General features: G+C 42.5%; 1 protein-coding gene across 4 annotated transcripts in view; it reads right to left on the reverse strand.

Annotated features, from left to right (window-relative positions):
• The window catches only part of ret (ret proto-oncogene receptor tyrosine kinase), a 130,306-nt gene extending 125,065 nt beyond the window's left edge, over nucleotides 1–5,241 (reverse strand). For 2 of the 4 annotated variants that reach the window (XM_072583490.1, XM_072583492.1), the window contains exon 1: nucleotides 4,941–5,240. In XM_072583490.1, the coding sequence (XP_072439591.1) occupies nucleotides 4,941–4,992 (52 nt within the window). In that variant the 5' untranslated portion in view covers nucleotides 4,993–5,240. Of the gene's footprint in view, nucleotides 1–4,385; nucleotides 4,666–4,940 lie in introns of those variants that run through there. The other 2 variants (XM_072583493.1, XM_072583491.1) reach the window with 2 other exon arrangements.
• Nucleotides 5,242–20,861: the final 15,620 nt, after the last annotated feature.

Genomic DNA, 20,861 nt, shown 5'->3' on the forward strand with positions numbered 1-20,861 from the left:
CCTAATCCATGTCCCTCATGATTGTATAAACATCCATAATGTCACCCCTTAGTCTTTGATGCACCAGTGAAAACTGCCAGCCTCTCCCTATTGCTGAGACCCTACAATCCTGGCAACATCCCTGCAAATCTTTTCTGAATTCTTTTAAGTTTAACAAGATCTTTCCTATAGCAAGGAGACCAGAATTGAATGCAATATTCTAAAAGTGGCCTAACCACAGTACAGCTGCAACATGTCATCTCAACTCCCACTCTCAATGCACTGACCAATGAAATCACACATGCCAAATGCCTTCTTCACCACCCTGTCTACCTGCGACTCCACTTTCACCTGCAGCCCAGGTCTCTTTGTTCAGCAACACTCCCCAGGGCCCTAGCGTTAACTGTACAGGCCTGCCCTGATTTGCCTTACCAAAACATAACACCTCACATTTATCTAAATTAAACTCCAATTTTTGTGTCACCTGCAAACTTACCAACCATACCTCCTATATTCACACCGAAATCATTTATATAAATGACAAAAAGCAGTGGACCCAGCCAGCTACTGGTCACAGGCTCCAGTCTGAAAAACAACCCTTCATCACCACCACATGTCTCCTAGCTTCAAGCCAATTTTGTGCCCAATTAATTAGCTTCCGCTGAATTCCATGTGATCTAACTTTACTAAACAGGCTACCATGTGGAACCTTGTGGAAAGCCTTGCTAAAGTCCATACCGACAACACCTACCACTCTGCCTTTATCAATCTTCTTTGTTACTTCTTCAAACAACTCAATCAAGTTCGTGAGACATGATTTCCCACTCACTATCCCTAATCAGTCCTAAATGCATTTAAATCTTGCCCCTCAAGATTCCCTCCAACAACTTACCCACCACTGGTGTCAGGCTCACCGGTCTATAGTTCCCTGGCTTTTCCTTACCACCTTTCCTAAATGATGGCACCACATTAGCCAACCCCGAGTCTTCCGGCACTTTACCCATGGCTATTAATGTTATAAATATCTCAGCAAGGGACCCAGCTACTTCCCTAGCTTTCCACAGAGTTCTAGGATATACCCAGGGATTTATCCACCTTCATGCATTTTAACATGTCCAGCACCTCCTCTTCTGTAATATGGACACTTTTCAAGGTATCACTATTTATATTTTCAAGTTCTTTCACTTCCATATCCTTTTCCACATAAACAACGATGGGAAATACTCATACCCATCTCCTGTGGTTCCACACATAGATGGTCTGGTGATCTTTAAGCGGCCCTATTCTCTCCCTAGTTAGTCTTTTGCCCTTAATGGAGTTGTAATATCTCTTTAGATTCTCCTTAACCCTATTTGCCAAAGCTATCTCATGTCCCCATTTTGCCCTCCTGATTACCTTCTTATGTATACTCCTACTGCCCTTATTCTCTTTGAGGGATTCACTCAATCTCAGCTGTCTATACCTGACATTTGCTCCCTCTTATTCTTGTACAGAGCCTCAATTTCTCTAGTCGTCCAGCATTCCCCAAACCTACCAGCCTTTCCCTTCACCACTAACAGCAACATACTGGATCTGAACTCTCGTTATTTCATTTCTGAAGGCCTCCCACTTTCCAACCGTCCCTTTACCTGAAAGCCTCTCCTAACCAACTTTTGAAAGTTGTCTAGTACTGTCAAAATTGGCCTTACTCCAATTTAGAACTTTAATTTTTAGATCAGGTCTATCCTTTTCCATAACTGTTTTAAAACTAATTGAATTATGACCACTGGCCCCAAAGTGCTCACCTACTGACACCTCACTCACTTGTCCTGCCTTAGTTCCCAAGAGTACGTCATGTTTTGCTCATTCTCTAGTAGGTGCCTCCATGGTGTGAGGACCAAGTGTTTACACAGGGTTCTGAGGATGAGATACTCGACCTAAAATGGTAATGTTGATTTCTCTCCACAAATGCTGCTAGACCTGCTGTGTTTCTCTAGCTATTTCTATTGTTGCCTTTGATTTACAGTATCCGCAGTCACTTTGGTTCATATTTAGTATTGAACTCACTGCCACTTCTTTTGGAGGCATGCCTCCCTCCAAGAAGTTCTGCTCCTCTCTCCAACTGGATTTCCACTCCAACCCTTTTTCTTGCCCAGTTCTGAGGAAGGGTCACTCGATGCTGCCAGACCTACTGAGCTTTTCCAGCGATTTCTATTTTTGACTTTCACACAGCAAGGATACGGAATGCACTCCCTGGAAATATGGTAGAGGCAGGTTGAATTGAAATATTCAGGAGGGCCTGGATGATTATTTGGATAGAAGAGCCTGCAAGGGTGTGAGGGAAAAGGCAGGAGATTGGCACAAATTAATGAGACTCGCTTGAAGAGCCAGTGCAAGCACAATGGACCGAATGGCCTCTTTCTGCACCATAACAATTTTGTGATTCTGTTTTGGGGTTTTTTTTACCATGTGAACTTGCTGCTTTTCTCTGTGTGGGGGACATAGCAGAGTTTTGTATCATGATGGATGTTACTAATTTAGTTTCTGGGAGAAAGTGAGGACTGCAGACGCTGGAGATTAGAGTCGAGAGTGTGGTGCTGGAAAAGCACAGCAGGTCAGGCAGCATCCGAGGAGCAGGAGAATCGATGTTTCAGGCAAAAGCCCTTAGGTTCTGCTCTAGTTTAATGGTAGCTGAATCAGAGCATTTGGATTTGAGTTCCACATCAGTGAGCTTTTGAATGAGGTGTGTTCCATTTCCCCTCTCAAATGGATATATAAGATCCCACTGTACAAATCAGAGAATGACATGAGAGGTCTCTCAGTGCCCTGATCCATACTTCAGTCCCATCCCCCAACCCATATGGGTGGCATGGTGGTTCAGTGGCGAGCACTACTGCCTCACAGCGCTAGGGACCTGGGTTCAATTCCAGCCTTGGGTGACTGTCTGTGTAGAGTTTGCACATTCTCCCCAAGTCTGTGTTGTTTTCCACCACGTGCTCTGGTTTCCTCTCACAATCAAAATGTGCAGGCATGGTGAATTACCATTAGTGCTAGGGGCATTAGTCAGGGAAGGGGTATTCAGAGGATTGGTGTGGGCTAGTTGGACAAAAGGGCCTGTTTCCATGCTGTAAATAATCTAATCTCCAAAAAATTAACCAGTTCATCAGGTTACGTCTTACTATTGTTTTTGGGAGCTTAATGTACACAAATCCTATACTATAACAATGACTATGCTTTAAAGGTAGTTCATTGGTTTTAAAGCTTTTGGAGATACCCGGTGATTTTGAAAGATGCTATACAAATGCAAACCTTACATCTCTCTTACAGATGGCTCCCATGTGATCAGAGATAATCTCATATGGTAAAATCGCTGATGATAAACACGTCCTAGCACATTGTGTTGAAAACTCTGTTCTAGATAAATAACCTCATTGTGATATTTCCATAATGTCTTTCTGTTGGAGAGGGGTGGGAGGGAGTGATGTCTGTTTGAAAATGCTGACGAATTATTGCAGGAACTAACTACCCCAATTTCTGGGGCAATATCGGATGCTCAAAGAAAAATTGTATTTTTTAAAATCAGTGCTCAACAGCGGGGTGTGGTATATTCATTCCCACACCCTTTAGACCAGCTGAAACCTGGCTGACTTATCAGAATCTCTCACAAAGCAAAACCTGGAAGTGTTTGTTCCAGGACACAGCGATTGCTCCAAACTACATGAAGTGCTGCCAGAATCACAGACAGTCCAAACCTCTCACGGCTTTCCATCATCTAATACAGATTCCACCTGACATTCTCAAGAGTGAATCTTTAACAATACTGGAATGCGGGAATTGTTTCACTGTATCACTGAGATACCCAGTTATTAACATCCTACACTACTCACTGGCAGTAAATCCTTCTGAGGTCATAAATGAACTCATCACTGTAACACGTTCTGACACAATATGCCTCCTCTGAGGACTTAAATGATATCATGCTTTAATTAAAATACTCAGAAACTGATACAAACAGGTCCCTTCACAGAGGTTAGCAAATATGTGGGGAGGGGGTAGAATTTTCAATAAAACTGTTCAGACAAACGAATGGAGACTCCAAACATAAACTTTTCTCTATCCTTCGACCTGCTGTGCATGTCCAATAGTTCTGATCTGTTTTCGTTCAGATTTCCAGTATTGGCAACATTCGAGGCGAACACCTTTGTGTTTTGACCCAGAGGTTTCAGCTGACGGCCCAGCCACTCACTGAAGTCAGAAAACAGACACCGCTTTGGTGAGTCGAACATTTCCAAGAAACATCATTCGTACCGACAGAGAGGAGCTCGCATTCTGATTCCACGCCCGGAGTATGACATGGCATGGCAACACTTTCATCTCTGTCTGACACCGCGGTGCAGGGAGGGGTGGCTGGTTACATTTCAACTAACCCATCCATATGAACCTTTTCGACATCAGTAGGAAGGTTTGCTCTCCCGGCTCCGGTAACGGAGTTCAGCCGCCACCCAGGGGACTGTCACTGATGCTCCTTCGACGGTACACCCCCATTCTCTGCCAAAGGCAGGAGACAGCTCAGAGACCCGGGGGAAGGAACCTACCGAACCGCCACTGGAGACGTTGCGTCTTTGCTTCTCCAACGTACACACACAAGTTGCATCTCTCTCTCTCTCTCTCTGTCTTCGCACAATCTCTTTTATTCCACTTTACAGCGCTGACTGCGCGGTGATTTAAATCAGAAACTCCCACTGAGCTGACGCTAACATTTTGTTTTACAACAGAAGGGAGCATGACATTTGTCTTTCCAACAAAAAAAGGAACAAAACCTACTGCAAAAATCTAAAATCCTTGCCAGGGTGCAGTGGAGAATATATTTCAAAGTTTGCAAACCCAGCATTAAAGCACCCACTTCTGCAGCCGCAGGGCAGTGTAACTGAGTAAACTTTTCACCCTTTATTTCATCACGCGTTATATGGAAACCTTCTTACCTTTATTAAGCAAAAGGACCAATAACGTGCAAGACCCCTTCAGCGAAAACATCCTTTCACTCGTTCAGGAGCTGTTCCAAGAGACCTTTTCTTCCCCCCAGTTCCAAGCTGCCTCCTGGTATCCAGCCTGGTTGTTTTTTTTTAGTTGTTGTCGAGTCTGGATGGATCAGAGTGATGTGTGTGTTTTCTCTCTCTCTCCCTCACACTGCCCCCATCCTGATCCTGGCAGGAGACAATTACTCTCCGCCTGGTCGTGGAGGCTGGAAGTTAACTCGAGAATCAAGGCGACAGCTCGAAATTCTCTGACCAGACTCCTGGTGACGCTGTGGGTCAGCACAAGACGAGGGAAGCCTGTTCTTTTTCTGTTACCCCATTTTCCCGGGGAGGGGGGGTTGGGGTCGGGGGAGTGGTCAGTGGCTGATGGGGAGACAATGATCCAACACTATGTTGGGGAGGGTGACAATATTTTAGGTCAAACTGTTGAAGATTTTTAAAAAGTGCTAGAGAAGATCAGCAAGCCTGCTCCGAGTCAATAGTTCCAGTCCAAAGACTTCTTCCGAATAGTTACTTCAAAGCAGTTTAAAACTCTTTATGAGAAAATTACTGCAGATGTTGGAATCTGTACTGAAAACGATTTATGTCTGATTCGATGTGATCTCCAGAATTTGTTTTTGTTTTCAATAAAACTCTTTATTCAAAGCAATACTGCTTGGTGTTAATGTCATTGCATGCAATTCTTTGCAGGATTACTGTGCTGCTTCTGAAGACATAAAGGCATCAGTGAGGTTTGAAGGATGTGGGGGGGGGGGAGGGGGCGGAGGGTTTGTTGGCCAGTGCAAAGTGGACAGGAAGACATCCCCTTTGTGGAGAAAGGGTGGCACAAAGGTGAGTTAAAATGAAGCATTGGGCAGCACTACAGAGAAATGCAGGGTCTGTTTTATTTGTTTGGGGAGGGTGTAGGTCTGAAAAAACAGGGTGGAAGAGTGTGGTGCTGGAAAAGCACAGCTGGTCAGGCAGCATCTGAGGAGCAGAAGAGTTGACCCACACACTCTTCTCCAGCATCTGCAGTCCTCACTTTCTCCGAATGAAAAACGGAGTGGTAGACATGGTGCAACCAAGGGGTGACTGAGAGAGAGAATTATATACAGAGAATTCTGGAGAAACTGAGCAGGTCTGGCAGCGTCTGTGGCGAGAGAAAGCAGAGTTAACACCTCTTCAGGACACACACCAAGAGAAATGGGACTACTCTGGAAATAAATATCGAGGGAACTGCGGAGTTAGGGAAAGGTTAGTCCATGTGGGAGGAAGGAGGGGGCTGTGGGACCACCCCACTCCAGACTAATTTCACTGAACATCTGGGATTGAGTCAGGGCAGGGGGGGAGGTCTCACTGCTAAAACTGAGCGGAAAGTGGCAACTTCATCGGGGACTCACGGCTCAGAGAGAGAGAGAGAGAAAGACAGAGCGGTGGGGGGGGGGGGGGGGGGTTGGCAAATTCAGAAGGACTGTGGGTCGAGGGGAGAGTTGTTGAGTCGGGAAATTGTGGGACCCACCCCCGTCCAACCAACAGAGCTGAGTGTGTTCGCGTCGGTTTCTATGTCAGTGAAAAGGTATGGGGTAGAATTCTCTCCGGCAAAATGAGTAGTTGTGATTCTGAAGGAGTAATGACTGGTGGGAAACTAAAATAGTGCCCCACAGATTGGGGTGGAGGCTGGATGGGGTTGGGGGTGAGAACGAGGAATTAAAGGGGACTCATCACGAAAAATGAAAGGACTCTACCCTTGAGGCAGGAGATCCACATTCACATCCCACCTTGCTGTGCCATCATAACTCTGAGCAGGCTGATTATACAATATCTATCCCTGAAGAGGTTGGTCAGGGAAAACGTAAAAAGATGAAACGTCAAGGTATGTATATGCACGAGTGTAGAAATAATTCGTCTGTATTGTTTTGAGTTGTGTTGTTGGTTTAATGTGATATTTTTAAAAATCTTGCTTTCAATAAAATTTAACTAAAAAAATACAACAAACAAAAGGGGGGAATGTTTCAAAAAGTCATGAAGACTCGTAACAAGCCTCACTTTGTATCGAAATGGAGGGGGGGGGGCAGTTGGGTGGAAAGCAGGCTGTGTTTATTTACAGAGCCAGCCGTCTGTCCTGTCTACAGTAGCTCGCCGCCTTGACTTTGCTATCTATCACATGACGTGGAGATGCCGGTGTTGGACGGGGGTGGACAAAGTTAAAAATCACACAACACCAGGTTACAGTCCAACAGGTTTTTTTGGAAGCACTAACTTTCGGAGTGCTGCCCCTTCATCAGGTAGTTAGTGGGGCAGGATCTCCTGTAAATTCTGTGTATATGATCCTGCTCCACTATCCACCTGATGAAGGAGCAACGCTACGAAAGCTAGTGCTTCCAAAAAAAACCTGTTGGACTACAACCTGGTGTTGTGTGATTTTTAACTTTTTTCTATCATACAAAGAGGAATGGACAGTGTTAGATTGAGTTGATGATGTGGTCACTCTAGCCAGGGAAGTATCAAACAACTCCAGCAGAGATAGTGACTGCAGTCCCCTTGCCTGCACTCCCTCCCCACAACTTCCCTAAGCTCAATATTGTGGCTCATTGCTGCCATTCATTCACAGTCAGTGATCACTCAGAACAGGATAACTCCGGTCGGTTAAAGTCTGCTCACATTAACTTTCCCAGCAGAAATAAAGAGACATTTTTAAAAAAATATATATAAAATAGTCGACTTTACATGTGAAAATAAAAGTTAAAATGGAAGTTAGTTTTTTCTCCAATGCGCTGGCGTCAGTAAGTTTCACCAATGGCTTTACAACAACAACTTCCATTTACCTGGCGCCTTTGACGTAATGAACCGCCTCCGAGGGGACATTCCTGATGAAGGGCTTGTGCCCGAAAAGTTCACTCTCCTGCTCCTCGGATGCTGCCTGACCGGCTGTGCTTTTCCAGCGCCACACTTTTCGACACCGAGGATCGTTTCTTTTAACAGGACCATTATAAATGAACGCAGGGCTGCCAGTTAGAGACATTACTGGACAATAATTTCGGGAGTGCAGGGAATTCAATGGGAGAGTTTGCAGACACCCAGAGCAGGGAGTGCATGGAAGGATTTGAAAACAACGATGAGAATTTCAAAATGGAAGTGTTACTTATACAAAGGAACCATGTATATCAGTGAGCACAGGGTGTGCTGAAAATATGGGGCAGTGCCGGTCAGGAGATAGGCACCGTGCCTTTGGACTGCATCAGGTTTGTTGGAATTGGGGAGACCAGCCAGTGAAATAGTCAAGCCTAGAGCTGACTAAAACCAGGGTGGGACAGTGGCTCAGTGGTTAGCATTGCTGCCTCACAGTGCCAGGGAATTGGGTTCAGCTCCAGCCTTGTATGACTCTGAAGTTTGCATGTTCTCCCCATGTCTGTGTGAGTTTGCTCTGAGTCCAAAGATAATCTAAATTGCCTGTCTGCACAATATGCAGGTTAGGTGCATTAGCCATGGCAAATTGCCCCCTAGTGTCCCAGGATATGCAGACTAAGTGGGTTAACCATGGTTAGATGGGGATAAATTTGGGGGCTGGGTCTGGGTTGGATACTTTTCGGGTATTGGGTTGGATACCCTTCTCTGGTGCTGAGATGGCCTGGAAGGATTTTATTGAACACACTAACTATTACTCAAATTTATAAATCTGATGTTTTTGGAACTGCTTTTTAGGATTGGCAATTGGTAGTTCCTGGAGGTCTGAAAATGATCTCCTTCTTAACTCTCAGTGTATTCAAATAGCATTGTAAATGTTCCAATTGACAGCATTGTGAACAAGCAGTGTAACTACAACTCTCTGATCTCGTTGCTTCTCACATATTGTCGATATTTACTGCATAAGTCACTGTTAAGTCAATCGGCAGGAATGGATTTCTTCCCAAATCAGTAAATCTCTACGCGCATTGTTTGTGCTTGTACTACAGTTAAGGTTTAATAATAAGAATGAGAAAACTTGTGAGACTGACATGCTGATGCCAGGAGAAAGTGGGGACTGCAGGGTTCAGGGTCAAAAGGTGTGACACTGGAAAAGCACAGCCAGTCAGGCAGCATCCGAGGAGCAGGAGACTTGGTGTTTCGAGCATAAGTCCTTCGTCATCAGGAATGTGGAGAGGGTGGGGATGTTGGGAGGGATGCCCAAGGGGGCTGAGAGATAAGTGGGAGAGGGGGTGGGACTGATGGGAAGGTAGCTGGAGGTAGATGAAGGTGGGGGGGGCGCGTGATGTTGATAAGTCGGAGTGGAGGGTGGAGCGGAGAGGTAAGAAGGAAGATGGACAAGTAGGACAGGTCAACAGGGATGTGCAGAGTTGGAGGGTTCAATCTGGGATAAGGTGGGGGGAGGGGGCATGAGGAAACTGGTGAAATCGACATTGATCCCTCTGACACCAACATTGGAGATCGAGACAAACACAAGAGGTCAGGGTTAGCGAAGTGAAGATTGCATTAAGCTGATATCAGCTTTGGAAGAGATTGCAAATGGTCAAGGCCAAGGGAATGTTATTCTGTAAATCTGACTATCACACTGAACCAAATCTGTCTCAGTTCTGTTCATGTTCTTAAACAAAATTAGATTATTCATAAATATATTCATTGTAATCAACATTCAGTTCAAATTCACCCACTTAGTTAGCAAATATGCCAGTTCATTCATTTTGATTTGAATGTATCATTACAATTTTAACGCATGCAAAATTGTTAGAAACAAAGCATTGATCAGATTTGAAAATTAAATCACCAGTTTTTCTACCAGAAGCTTTCCCGTCAATTTAATAACAAGGGGGTGGTACAATTTTAAAAACATTTTAAAATACATTTCAAAATAGTGATTGATTTTTCATATGAAATTGTCTTTTGATTCTTTTAGCATGTTAAATAATAGGGGTTTCATTTCAAAACTTCTGTCTCCCTCAGCATTTTATATTGGCTGTTACTGCTTTTCAATGCCATTTCTCCTATGGAAGGGGACACAGTCACAGGAGCTTCTGCAAACAGTACAATTTCCAAGCAGGTGACAATAGAATTTTCAATACAAATCAGAAGCCATTCATCTCATGTATAAATAGATTTCAGAGTTTTTCCAAATAGAGTCATAGAGATGTACAGCATGGAAACAGACCCTTCGGTCCAACTTGTCCATGCTGACCAGATATCTCAACCCAATCTAGTCCCGCCTGTCAGCACCTGGCCCATATCCCTCCAAACCCTTCCTATTCATATACCTATCCAGATGCCTTTTAAATGTTGTAATTGAACCAGTCTCCACCACTTCCTCTGGCAGCTCATTCCATACACGCATCACCGTCTTTGTGAAAAAGCTGCCCCTTAGCTCTCTTTTATATCTTTCCCCTCTCACCCTAAACCCAACGCCCTCAAGTTCTGGACTCCCCCACCCCAGGGAAAAGACCTTGTCTATTTACCCTATCCATGCCCTTCATTATTTTATAAACTTCTATAAGGTCACCCCTCAGCCTCCAATGCTCCAGGGAAAACAGCCCCAGCTTGTTCAACTTCTCCATTTAGCTCACATCCTCCAACCCTGGCAACATCCTTGTAAATCATTTTGGAATCCTTTCACATTTCACAACATCCTTCCAATAAGAAGGAGACCAGAGTTGCACGCAATATTCCAAAAGTGGCCTAACCAATGTCCTGTACATTGCATCCCAAAATAATCCCAACACAATGCTGTCAGTTCCTATTCCACTTGCTAAAAGATAAAGCCCTAATTTCAGTGAGCCTGATCTTTAACTTTGTGCAGATAGGTGGGTTTCACATTCATTAAAAACTCACCATCGGTGTTTTGATATCATCAGGTAGAACTCGTGTCTCTTAGTTAGAAATTGGGTGGGTTGTGCACAGAATCCAGGCTGAAATACCACAGGATGTGGAATGCCACAGTGTCTGAGGTGCTGTTTTCCATGAACATTAAAACAAATCATCTGGGTATTTTCATATTTCTGTTTGTAGGAATGTGCTGTGCCCAAATATAGATATACCTAGAAGATAGGAGCAGGAGGTGGCCATTCGGCCCTTCAAGCCTGTTCTGCCATTCGTCACGATCATGGCTGATCATCCAACACAATAGCCCAATCCTGCTTTCTCCCCATAATCTTTGATCTCATTTGTCCCAAGTACTATATCTAGCTGCCTCTTGAAAATATTTGATGTTTTGGCATCAACTCCTTCCTGTGGTAATGAATTCCCAGGCTCACCGCTCTTTGGGTGAAGAAACGTTTCCTCATCTCCATCCTAAATGGTCCACCCCAGATCCTCAGACTGTGACCCCTGGTTCTGGACACACCCACCATCAGGAACATCCTCCCTGCATCTACCCTGTCTAGTCCTGTTAGAATTTTATAAGATCTCCCCTCATTCGTAGGAACTCTGGTGAAAAAAATCCTAACCCAGTCAATCTGTCCTCATACGTCATAGAGTCATAGAAATGTACAGCATGGAAACAGACCCTTATGTCCAACTCATCCATGCACGCCCACCATTCCTGGAATCAGCCTGGGAAACCTTCGCTGCGCTCCCTCGAGAGCAAGAGCATCCTTCCTCTGAAAAGGAGACCAAATCTGCACACATTATTCTAGGTGTGGCCTCACCAAGGCCTTGCATAACTGCAACAACACATCCCTGCTCCTGGACTCAAAACCTCTCACAGTGAAGGCCAACATACCATTTGCCTCCTTGGGCTGCCACATTTTGACAATGCAAAAATGACTATATTTCAGAAGTGTGCTGTGAAACAATTTGGGACATCCCTCAGTTTTGAAAATTATTACATATATGCAAGGTCCTTTCTTTCTATATGTTTGGCAGTGACCTTTACGCAACTCTGAATTTGCACATATGATTGGCAATGAGAAGTAACTGAAGTACACAGGTTACTGGAAGGAGGTTGGCAGATAATTTCATTCCAGTCCACTTTAGATTGGTTTTATCAGGAATGAAGAGCAAATGTTTACCTCAATCCAACATCTAAGTAGACACGGTTGACATTTTACATCGATGAGATTTAATTCAAAAGATAAAGCCATAATGAATCTGAATGACATGCACTTTAAGTGAATGAGAATAAACCTGAGAACAGGAGGCGAGAGACATTTATTCCAGAATTGATGCATTAAAACTGATCATCTCTTATCAAAATCCATCACAGTTAATTATTAATTAAAGCACAAAAGGCCATCCAATGGAGAGTAGGTGGTGTGGACCTGTTAAACAAATAAGCAGCAGTGTACCACTTACATACTGATGCTCAGAGCTACACTTTGATAAAATGGAGTCAAAGTGGGCTCCATGGATCTTGTGACACAGTGGTAGTGTCCCAACTCCTGGAGCAGAAGGTCCGTATTCAAGTCCGACCTGCTTCAGAGATGAGTGATCATAGAATCCCCACAGTGTGGAAACAGGCCATTTGACCCAACAAGTCCACACCAACCCTCCAAAGATTATTCCACCCAAACTCATTCGTCTACCTTGTTAGTCATGTTTCCCCTGACGAAGGCATCTAGCCTACACACCCATGAATATTATGGGCAATTTAGCATGGCAACTCACCTAACCTGCACATCTTTGGACTGTGGGAGGAAACTGGAGCGCATGGAGAAAACCCACACAGCCTCAGGGAGAATGTGCAAACTCCACACAGATAGTCACCCGAGGCTGGAATCGAACCCAGGTTCCTGGCATTGTGAGACAGCAATGCTAACCACTGAGCCACTATGCTAGTGATAGCATCTCTGAGCAGGTTGATTAGAAAATAAAGAAGAACATGGGTTTCTTCACTGTTAAAGGTTAAACAGAGTCCTGCTCACTCACATATTCTGGTCTGGAGTAGCTATGATGGTAACAGAAGTGAATTATAGTCTCAATTATTAACAATCAACTTTATCGACTCAATGATGCTCATTTTGGGTTCTGCCAGGGCTGCTCAGCTCCTGACTTCATTCAAAGAAGATCAAAGCACTGAATTCCAGAGCTGGCCTGAGAGTGATTGCCTTTGACATCAGCATGTGGCTGAGTGTGGCAACAAAGAGCAACACAAGAGAGTAGGAATAAATTGTGTTTCCCCCCCTCCCCCCGCCTCCCCACCCCCAACAGCAACAGAGACACTGAGGACCAGATTGGGAGACAGATTTTGGAAAGGTTCAGAGGTAACAGGGTTGTTGTCATGGGTGACTTTAACTTCCCTAATATTGATTGGAACCTCCTTAGTGCAAATAGTTTGGATAGAGCAGTTTTTGCCAGGCATGTCCAGGGAGGGTTCCTGACGCAATATGCAGACAAGCCAATGAGAGGGGAGACCATATTGGATTTGGTGCTCGAAAATAAACCATGCCAGGTGTCAGTTTCTCTCAGTGGGAGAGCATTTCGGTGATAATGACCACAACTCCCTCCTTTACTATACTCATGGAGAGAGATAGGAGCAGACGGTATGGGATAGTATTTAGTTGGGGGAGGGGGATTTACAATGCTATTAGGCAGGAACTGGGGCACCTAAGTTGGGAATAGATGTTCTCAGAGAAATGCACAACAAAAATGTGTAAGTTGTTCAGGAAGCACCTGCTGATAGTGCTGGACAGGTTTGTCTCACTGAGGCAAGGAAGGGATGGTAGTTTGATAGCCAGACACTTTTTCCCAGGATAGAAATGTCTGTCACGAGGGGGCATAACTTTAAGGTGATTGGAGGAAGGTTTAGGGGAGATGTCAGAGGTAGGTTCTTTACACAGGGAGTGATGGGTACGTGGAATGCACTGCCAACATATATGTTAGGAACATTTAAGCACCTCTTGGATAGAAAATAGTACAATGAAGGGTATGAAGTCTAATCTTAAGAGTAGGATAAAAGGCCAGCACAACATCGAGGGTCAAAGGGCCTGTTCTGTGCTGAACTGTTTTATATTCTAAATGGGGCTTTTTGAGACTGGTAGGATGTCACCAGTGGTGTACTGCCAGGGTTAGTGCTGGGACCTCAACTCTTTGCAATTTATACAAATTGGATGATGGAAACCAAAGGTATGGCAGCTAAGTTTGTTGATGACACAAAGAGAGGTTGGAAAGTGAGTTGTGAAGTGGGCATAAGGAACCTGCAAAGGGATATAGATCATTTATATGAATGGAATAAATGGACAAAGACCTGACAAATAGAGTACAACGTGGAAAATGGTCTATTTTGGCAGAAAGATTTAAAATGAAGCATTTTATCTAAATGATGAGATGTTGCAGAGCTCTGAGCTCAGAGGGATCTGGGTGTCCTAATGCATGAATCACAGAACCTGAGTATGCAGGTACAGCAAGTAATCAGGAAGAGTGTTATGGTGTATTGTGAGGGGGGATTGAATGTAAGAGCAGGGAGGTATTACAGGGCATTAGTGAGACTTCATCTGGAGGACTGTGTACAGTACCAGTCACCAAGCTTATGGAAAGATGTTAATGCATTAGGAACAGTTCAAAGAAGACCAATACCTGGAATGAGAGAATTGCCTCTTGAGGAAAGATGAGATAGTGTTGGCCTGTATCCGCTTGTGTTTAGAAAAGTTAGAGTTGACTGAATTAAACATATAAGATCCTGAGAGGACTTGACCAGGTGGATGTCGAAAGCTGTTTCCTCTTGGGGGGCAATCTAGCACTAAAGGTCAGAGTTTAAAAATAAGGGGTCAACCATTTAAGACCACTGCCCCACATCAAACACAGCCCGCTGGGAGTCTCTCCCGCTCTGACTGCCTGCCAGGGAAAGTTTACAAGTCAACAATCAATCAATCTGGCTGCAGTATTAACAAAACTTCCTTGGCCAAAATCTCCCTGAGTCGGTCTCTCATAGCCAGAGCTTCCAGCTCAGAGGCTGGATGCTACCACTACATCACAAGACCTCTGCAAGCCATATGACCATCTGATTAATGTTCTCTGCATGAATAACTGTAACAGTCAGCTCCTTCAAGAAGAAAGTCTACCTGGAAAGGAAATCATTCCATGCATAGTATGTGTGTGTGAGTTCAGCGAGGAGTTGCTGTCAATAGGATTCCAGTCTCAGGTGTTCGTGTGGGGAATAATGGAGGATTAGTTAAGACCCTATCGCATGACCCTGAAATGTATGTACAGTAAAGTCAACAGGATCAACCATAGGATTTCAACAAAATTATAAACATAAAGAAAACTGCAAGGAAAATGCTGAATGTTCCGAAACTGTATGACAACAGGCAAAGCTCAATGAATCTCTGTCTGTCCTTCAATCATGAACTGTAAACATTGTAAATTCATAATTCAGATTTTGCAATAAACTGCAGCAAGTTTGCAATCTTAACAGGAACATTTCCTTTTGATGTGAAATTTTGTTAACACCATGACTGTTCGATCCGTTTGAATATGGAATTAATAGCAAGCGGATTCAATGTTTTAAGTTTTAAAGTGCATTTTATAATGATTTATGTTCCTGTCTGACTTCTTGTGTGTTACCAACATTTACCATTCATATTCAAGGAATGAAGAACCCAAATCAAAGTAATTATTTACAATCCTTCAATCCAATATCCAATATTTACAATACCTTATGAGCCAACATTTCAGTATTCTTCTCACTGAGTTTATTTTTTAATTGTCTGTCTGTATTTCAAATTGTCACAACTCATAAAATTGTCAAATCACATCCTCATGAAGTAACCCCAGTTTATATATTCCCATGTCACCCAAACCCATTCCAGCCATCCCCGATAGCCTCTCCAAGACTGTGAAGGTTTTAATTATGGCTGAACATGATGGCTGTCACCGAGGAGTAAAAGTAAATGAAATTCACTTTGCTGATTATCTTGGAGTTGTTTGACGTTGAGGAGGCTTCTGTTCAGATAAAAATATTTCGGATGCTAGAAATGTAGAACCACAAAAGAAAATCCACGAACTATACAATGGGGTGAACTTTTCTTCAAAACAAAGAGCCAGATTTGAAACAAATTAAAAGTCAAAGTCATGATGTATGCAAATGACACAACACCCCTGAAACCATGATCACTACTACAATACACATTACTATAGCTCCTTCTCCTTACAACAATGCCCTTTATATAAGACAGTGAGATATTCTGTGATCTTTGCCTCTAGACTCACTATCTGTGAGTCCCCTTCCATGAAGACACTACAAAAATTCTCAATCCATTTATAATGCACCTCACTATGACTTTTTCCCATGGTTACCAAAGGCTGTTTTATTAAGAAGTTTTGTCTAATGGCAATCATAATTCCACAGGATCTTCATATCCACTTGATATGCTGGATGAGACTGTGGACACAGGCATTATCTTCACTGGGAGAACTCTGTTGGAGGACTCAGGGCAGCTTTGTTAGCACGTGTCCCTGTTCTAATCTGTTGGAATGACAGTGAAATGCAGAAAGACAGATCAGATATCAGCCTGCGGGACTCCTTTAGGGATCAGATGGCTCCATATCAGATAAAGATTGGGAGCCATATGTTGCACAGAGCTGATCAATACTCCTGCAACAATACAGCCTGTTCTAACTTGTCATTCAAAGGGACAGACAGAATCACACAAAGCTCCAACCATATTTGCAAAATGTCGGAATTTTCCATTTGTATTTGATGAAATACAAAGCTGGTGTCTGTAATATTTCAAACCATAACTTTCACAAACCGGATACTATCCATTAGGTAAAAGGGAGAAAACTCCAATGTAAAGGGTGTAGCCACAAGCTTCTTGAAATAAAAACCTACCTTAGAAAGTCTCCTAAAGCACACTAATTGTAATGATTTTGGATAAATTCACATTTCTAGTGGCATCTTTGACCCCATCTAACCTCATCATTATAGTAACAGCTCAGATTCTAATAGATGAGGAAAGCAAAGCAGGTAATTTCTGAAACCATTAAAAAAGAGAGGTATTTAAAAGATTAGAATTGATTTTCTGTTCTTTGTTAAAAAAAGCAACATTTGGAGGAATTCAATCATTCCAGCTCGGCTTACAGTTATGTAATGCTGAAGACAATTATAAAATAGCTGGCTCTAAAGTGCAAGTCAGTATTTGATGTTTGATTTTAAGATTTGTATGTTCTGTTAATAGGGTTGCATGTTGCGTTCTGGATCCCTCTCAGTTTGTGGGTAATCCAGTCGAAAGGGTTAGATTATGATAAAAAGCCAACAATGTAAAGCACTTTATGTTTATTGTATAACCCTCAGCTCTCCCCATTAGATGTCCCCTTGTAATTTACTAAAACACAGGTGGTTTTATTTATATTGTACAGCGGTTTCTAATGCAAAGCAACCCAATTATTGCTTTTTGATAGCATCAACACAATAAAATCTAAAATTTAAAAATCTAAAATATAAATCCTACACATCTTTTGATGTATTTATTAATCTACTATATATAAACATTAATAGAAATGGAGTATATTTAGTTGAAAGTTTGCATGAAACAAACACTGAAGGAACATATTGAGGCCATTTGTTTTCACTCAGTGGATCTGGGTGACATTGACAGGGTCACAGTTTTTGTCAAAGTGTTGTTGCCTGGAGAAAGTGGGAACGGAGCTTGGTACAGTCTTCGTGATGATGGAGCTCTTGCAGTAGTGTTTGATTTGCAATCCTGGGTTACTGGTCCAGTTACATTGTAGGAGTGGGATACATAACCAATTAGGATAATATGAAGATGGGGATAACTGAACGGTGAGGATAACCCCACAGATTCAGCAATTGAGGTCATGGGACAGAGAATGCTTTTGGAATCAGCTTGCAGATGAGAAGATGCATTTCTATGTTTCAATATTGGTTACAAATTATGAAAAGAATATCCCCATGTTTCTGAAATATTAACTGATAACGAGAACTGAGATGAAAATTAAGGCACAGAATGCAGGAGCGATGAACATAACTGCTTAACAAACAATTGCATCAAATTGCATATGCAAATTGTCATCATTTTTCAAAAGCTATAAACATAAAGTTTTGTTAACTTCCCCAATTTAAAATCAAAATAACAACAGTAAGATATGACCAATAAATAACAAGATTTAATTCTCTGAAACAAGAAGTAATTACTATTACAAAATGAACATGTATGAAAAAGTAACAAATTGTTTATGACTATTTGCAGAATTTATAATGCTTGCTGATCTCATGAGACTATTTGTGATAAATCAGAGGACATGGTTTTTCATAACATGTTGTAATGGAGTGACCTTTTTTCCATCATAAGGTCAGAAGTGGGGACTTTCACAGATGATTGTATAATGTTCAGCACCATTCTTGACTCTTTAGGCACTGAAGCAGTTTGTATTCACATGAAGAAAGACCTGGCGATATCAGGCCTGAGTCTATAAGTGCCAAGTAACATTTGTACCACACAAATGCCAAGCAATGACCACCTTGACAAGGTAGAATCTAAGCATGGTCCCTTTATGTTCACTTGCATTAAAAGCAGTGAATCCCCCACTATCAATGTCATGAGGGGGTCTAAAGTTGCCCAGAAACTGAATTGGGCCGCATTGTTATGATTAGATTAGATTAGATTAGATTACTTATGATCACCCATGAGAACCCTGAGATATTTAATGAAATATTTTACTTTAGAGTCATAGAGATGTACAGCATGAAAACAGACCCTTCTGTCCACCCATCCATGCCGACCAGATATCCCAACTCAATCTAGTCCCACCCGCCAGCACCCAGCCCATATCCCTCCAAACCCTTCCTATTCATATACCCATCCAAATGCCTCTTAAATGTTGTAATTGTACCAGCTTCCACCACTTCCTCTGGCAGCTCATTCCATACATGTACCACCTCTGCGTGAAAAGGTTGCCCCTTAGGTCTCTTTTATATCTTTCCCCTCTCACCCTAAACCTATGCCCTCCAGTTCTGGACTCCCCAGTTCTAAAATGTGTGTGTGTTTTTTTAAAGAAGGCTGCTACAAAAAAATCTGCAAATTTAAATTCAATGATTATCTTGTAAAGTCTTGTGTGAAACACAAGGAATGGTGCATCTATAAATCTATCAAACAGGGAAAGACCTAACAGGAAGAGACAATGAAGGAGCTAACTTCCCCAGGTCTCACAGCAGAAAGCCACCCCTTAAGACATTCCACCTTATCCCCCCAGGAACATACAATAAAATGGGTTAAAAACTGACGGTTCTAGTCTGTGTTATTGACCAGACATCTTAGTATATGAGCTAGACTGCTGTGAGGGTCAACGCTTTGAGGGCAGCCATTTTAAACACCCTTGCACTATTGGTAAAACAAAGAGAAAAGCCCCTCCTCATTTTGAATACTGGAATTCAGTCACCGTTGAAAGGAATCAGAACAAATGAATTTCTAGCAGTCTGCAAAACTAAGAATCTCAAAATTGACAATTCAACTGCCAACAGTAACTCTACTAGTGTCACCCAATAATAGCTAAATAATTGTTTTATCCACTGTTCATGAACAATTCAGAGACCAATGCAATGAATTTTATTTATTGGGGTTGCCTCTTATTTCAAAGCTGTGTGCATGTGTATTTTTATACTTTAGCCTCTCATATGTAGTCATTAATAAGCTCAATCTTTTTGATAATTCAAGAAGATCTGATTAAATTGACTCATTTTAAATCATTGAGTCTGGAGAAAAATGTCCACAAGGGAAAGGGACCTTTCTAAATTAACATTGCTAATCCAACCAACGGAATAACCAAGGGGAGTTAATTCATCCCTCCTCACCTGGGAACTTAATAATTGGGGAGCACATCTACAAACTATACCAATGTGGGGAATCTTGACTGGCATTTAGTCATAGCACCATATAAATACTGTGGTGGCTACAAGAGCAGGTCAAAGGCTGGGAATGCTGCTGTGACCAACTCACTTCCAGTTTCCTCAATGGCTATCCACTATTTACAAAGCACAAGTGAGTAACGTGATGGAATACTTGCCACTTGACTGGATGAACTCAGTTTCAAGAACATTCAAGAAGCTCAAAATTATCAAGAACAAAGAAACCATTTAAGTAGTACCCTATCCACATCTTTCCATCTTCAGTCCTTTCTCCCTAATGTACCGTGGCTGAATGTGCATACCATCTACAAGATGATTTGGAGATGCCGGTGTTGGACTGGGGTGTACAAAGTTAAAAATCACATAACACCAGGTTATAGTCCAACAGGTTTAATTGGAAGCACACTAGCTTTCGGAGTGACGCTCCTTCATCAGGTGATAGTGGAGGGCTCAATTGTAACACAGAATTTATAGCAAAAATTTACAGTGTGGTGTAACTGAAATTATACATTGAAAATTATACATTGATCAGTTTTTCAATGTATAATTTCAGTTACATCACACTGTAAATTTTTGCTATAAATTCTGTGTTACAATTGAGCCCTCCACTATCACCTGATGAAGGAGCGCCGCTCCGAAAGCTAGTGTGCTTCCAATTAAACCTGTTGGACTATAACCTGGTGTTGTGTGATTTTTAAATATCTACAAGATGCACTGCAGTAACTCCTCCGATAGCACCTTCCAAAACCATGATCTCTACCACCTAAAAGGTCAAGCACAAGTCGATGTCTGGGAACGCCACCACCGACTCTGTGTGTATTTGTGTTGCAATGCTATTGCCTCTCATGTTTACCTATTAAAAAGCTCAGACTTTTAAAAGAAAAAAACAAAATTTGCAGCCCAGGAACAGGCCCTCCGGCCCTCCATGCCTGAACTGATTAAAATCCACTGTCGAAACGTATCGCCCGATTCTTAAGCATCTGTATCCCTCTCTTCCCTACCTACTGTCCAGATGCACCTTAAATGAACCTACTGTGCCTGCCTCTACTACCTCTGCTGGCAATGCGTTCCAGGCACCTACCACCCTCTGTGTCAAGTACTTT

This window comes from Chiloscyllium punctatum, chromosome 13, assembly GCF_047496795.1.
Source record: "Chiloscyllium punctatum isolate Juve2018m chromosome 13, sChiPun1.3, whole genome shotgun sequence".
In the NCBI taxonomy this organism is placed as follows: Eukaryota; Metazoa; Chordata; class Chondrichthyes; order Orectolobiformes; family Hemiscylliidae; genus Chiloscyllium; species Chiloscyllium punctatum.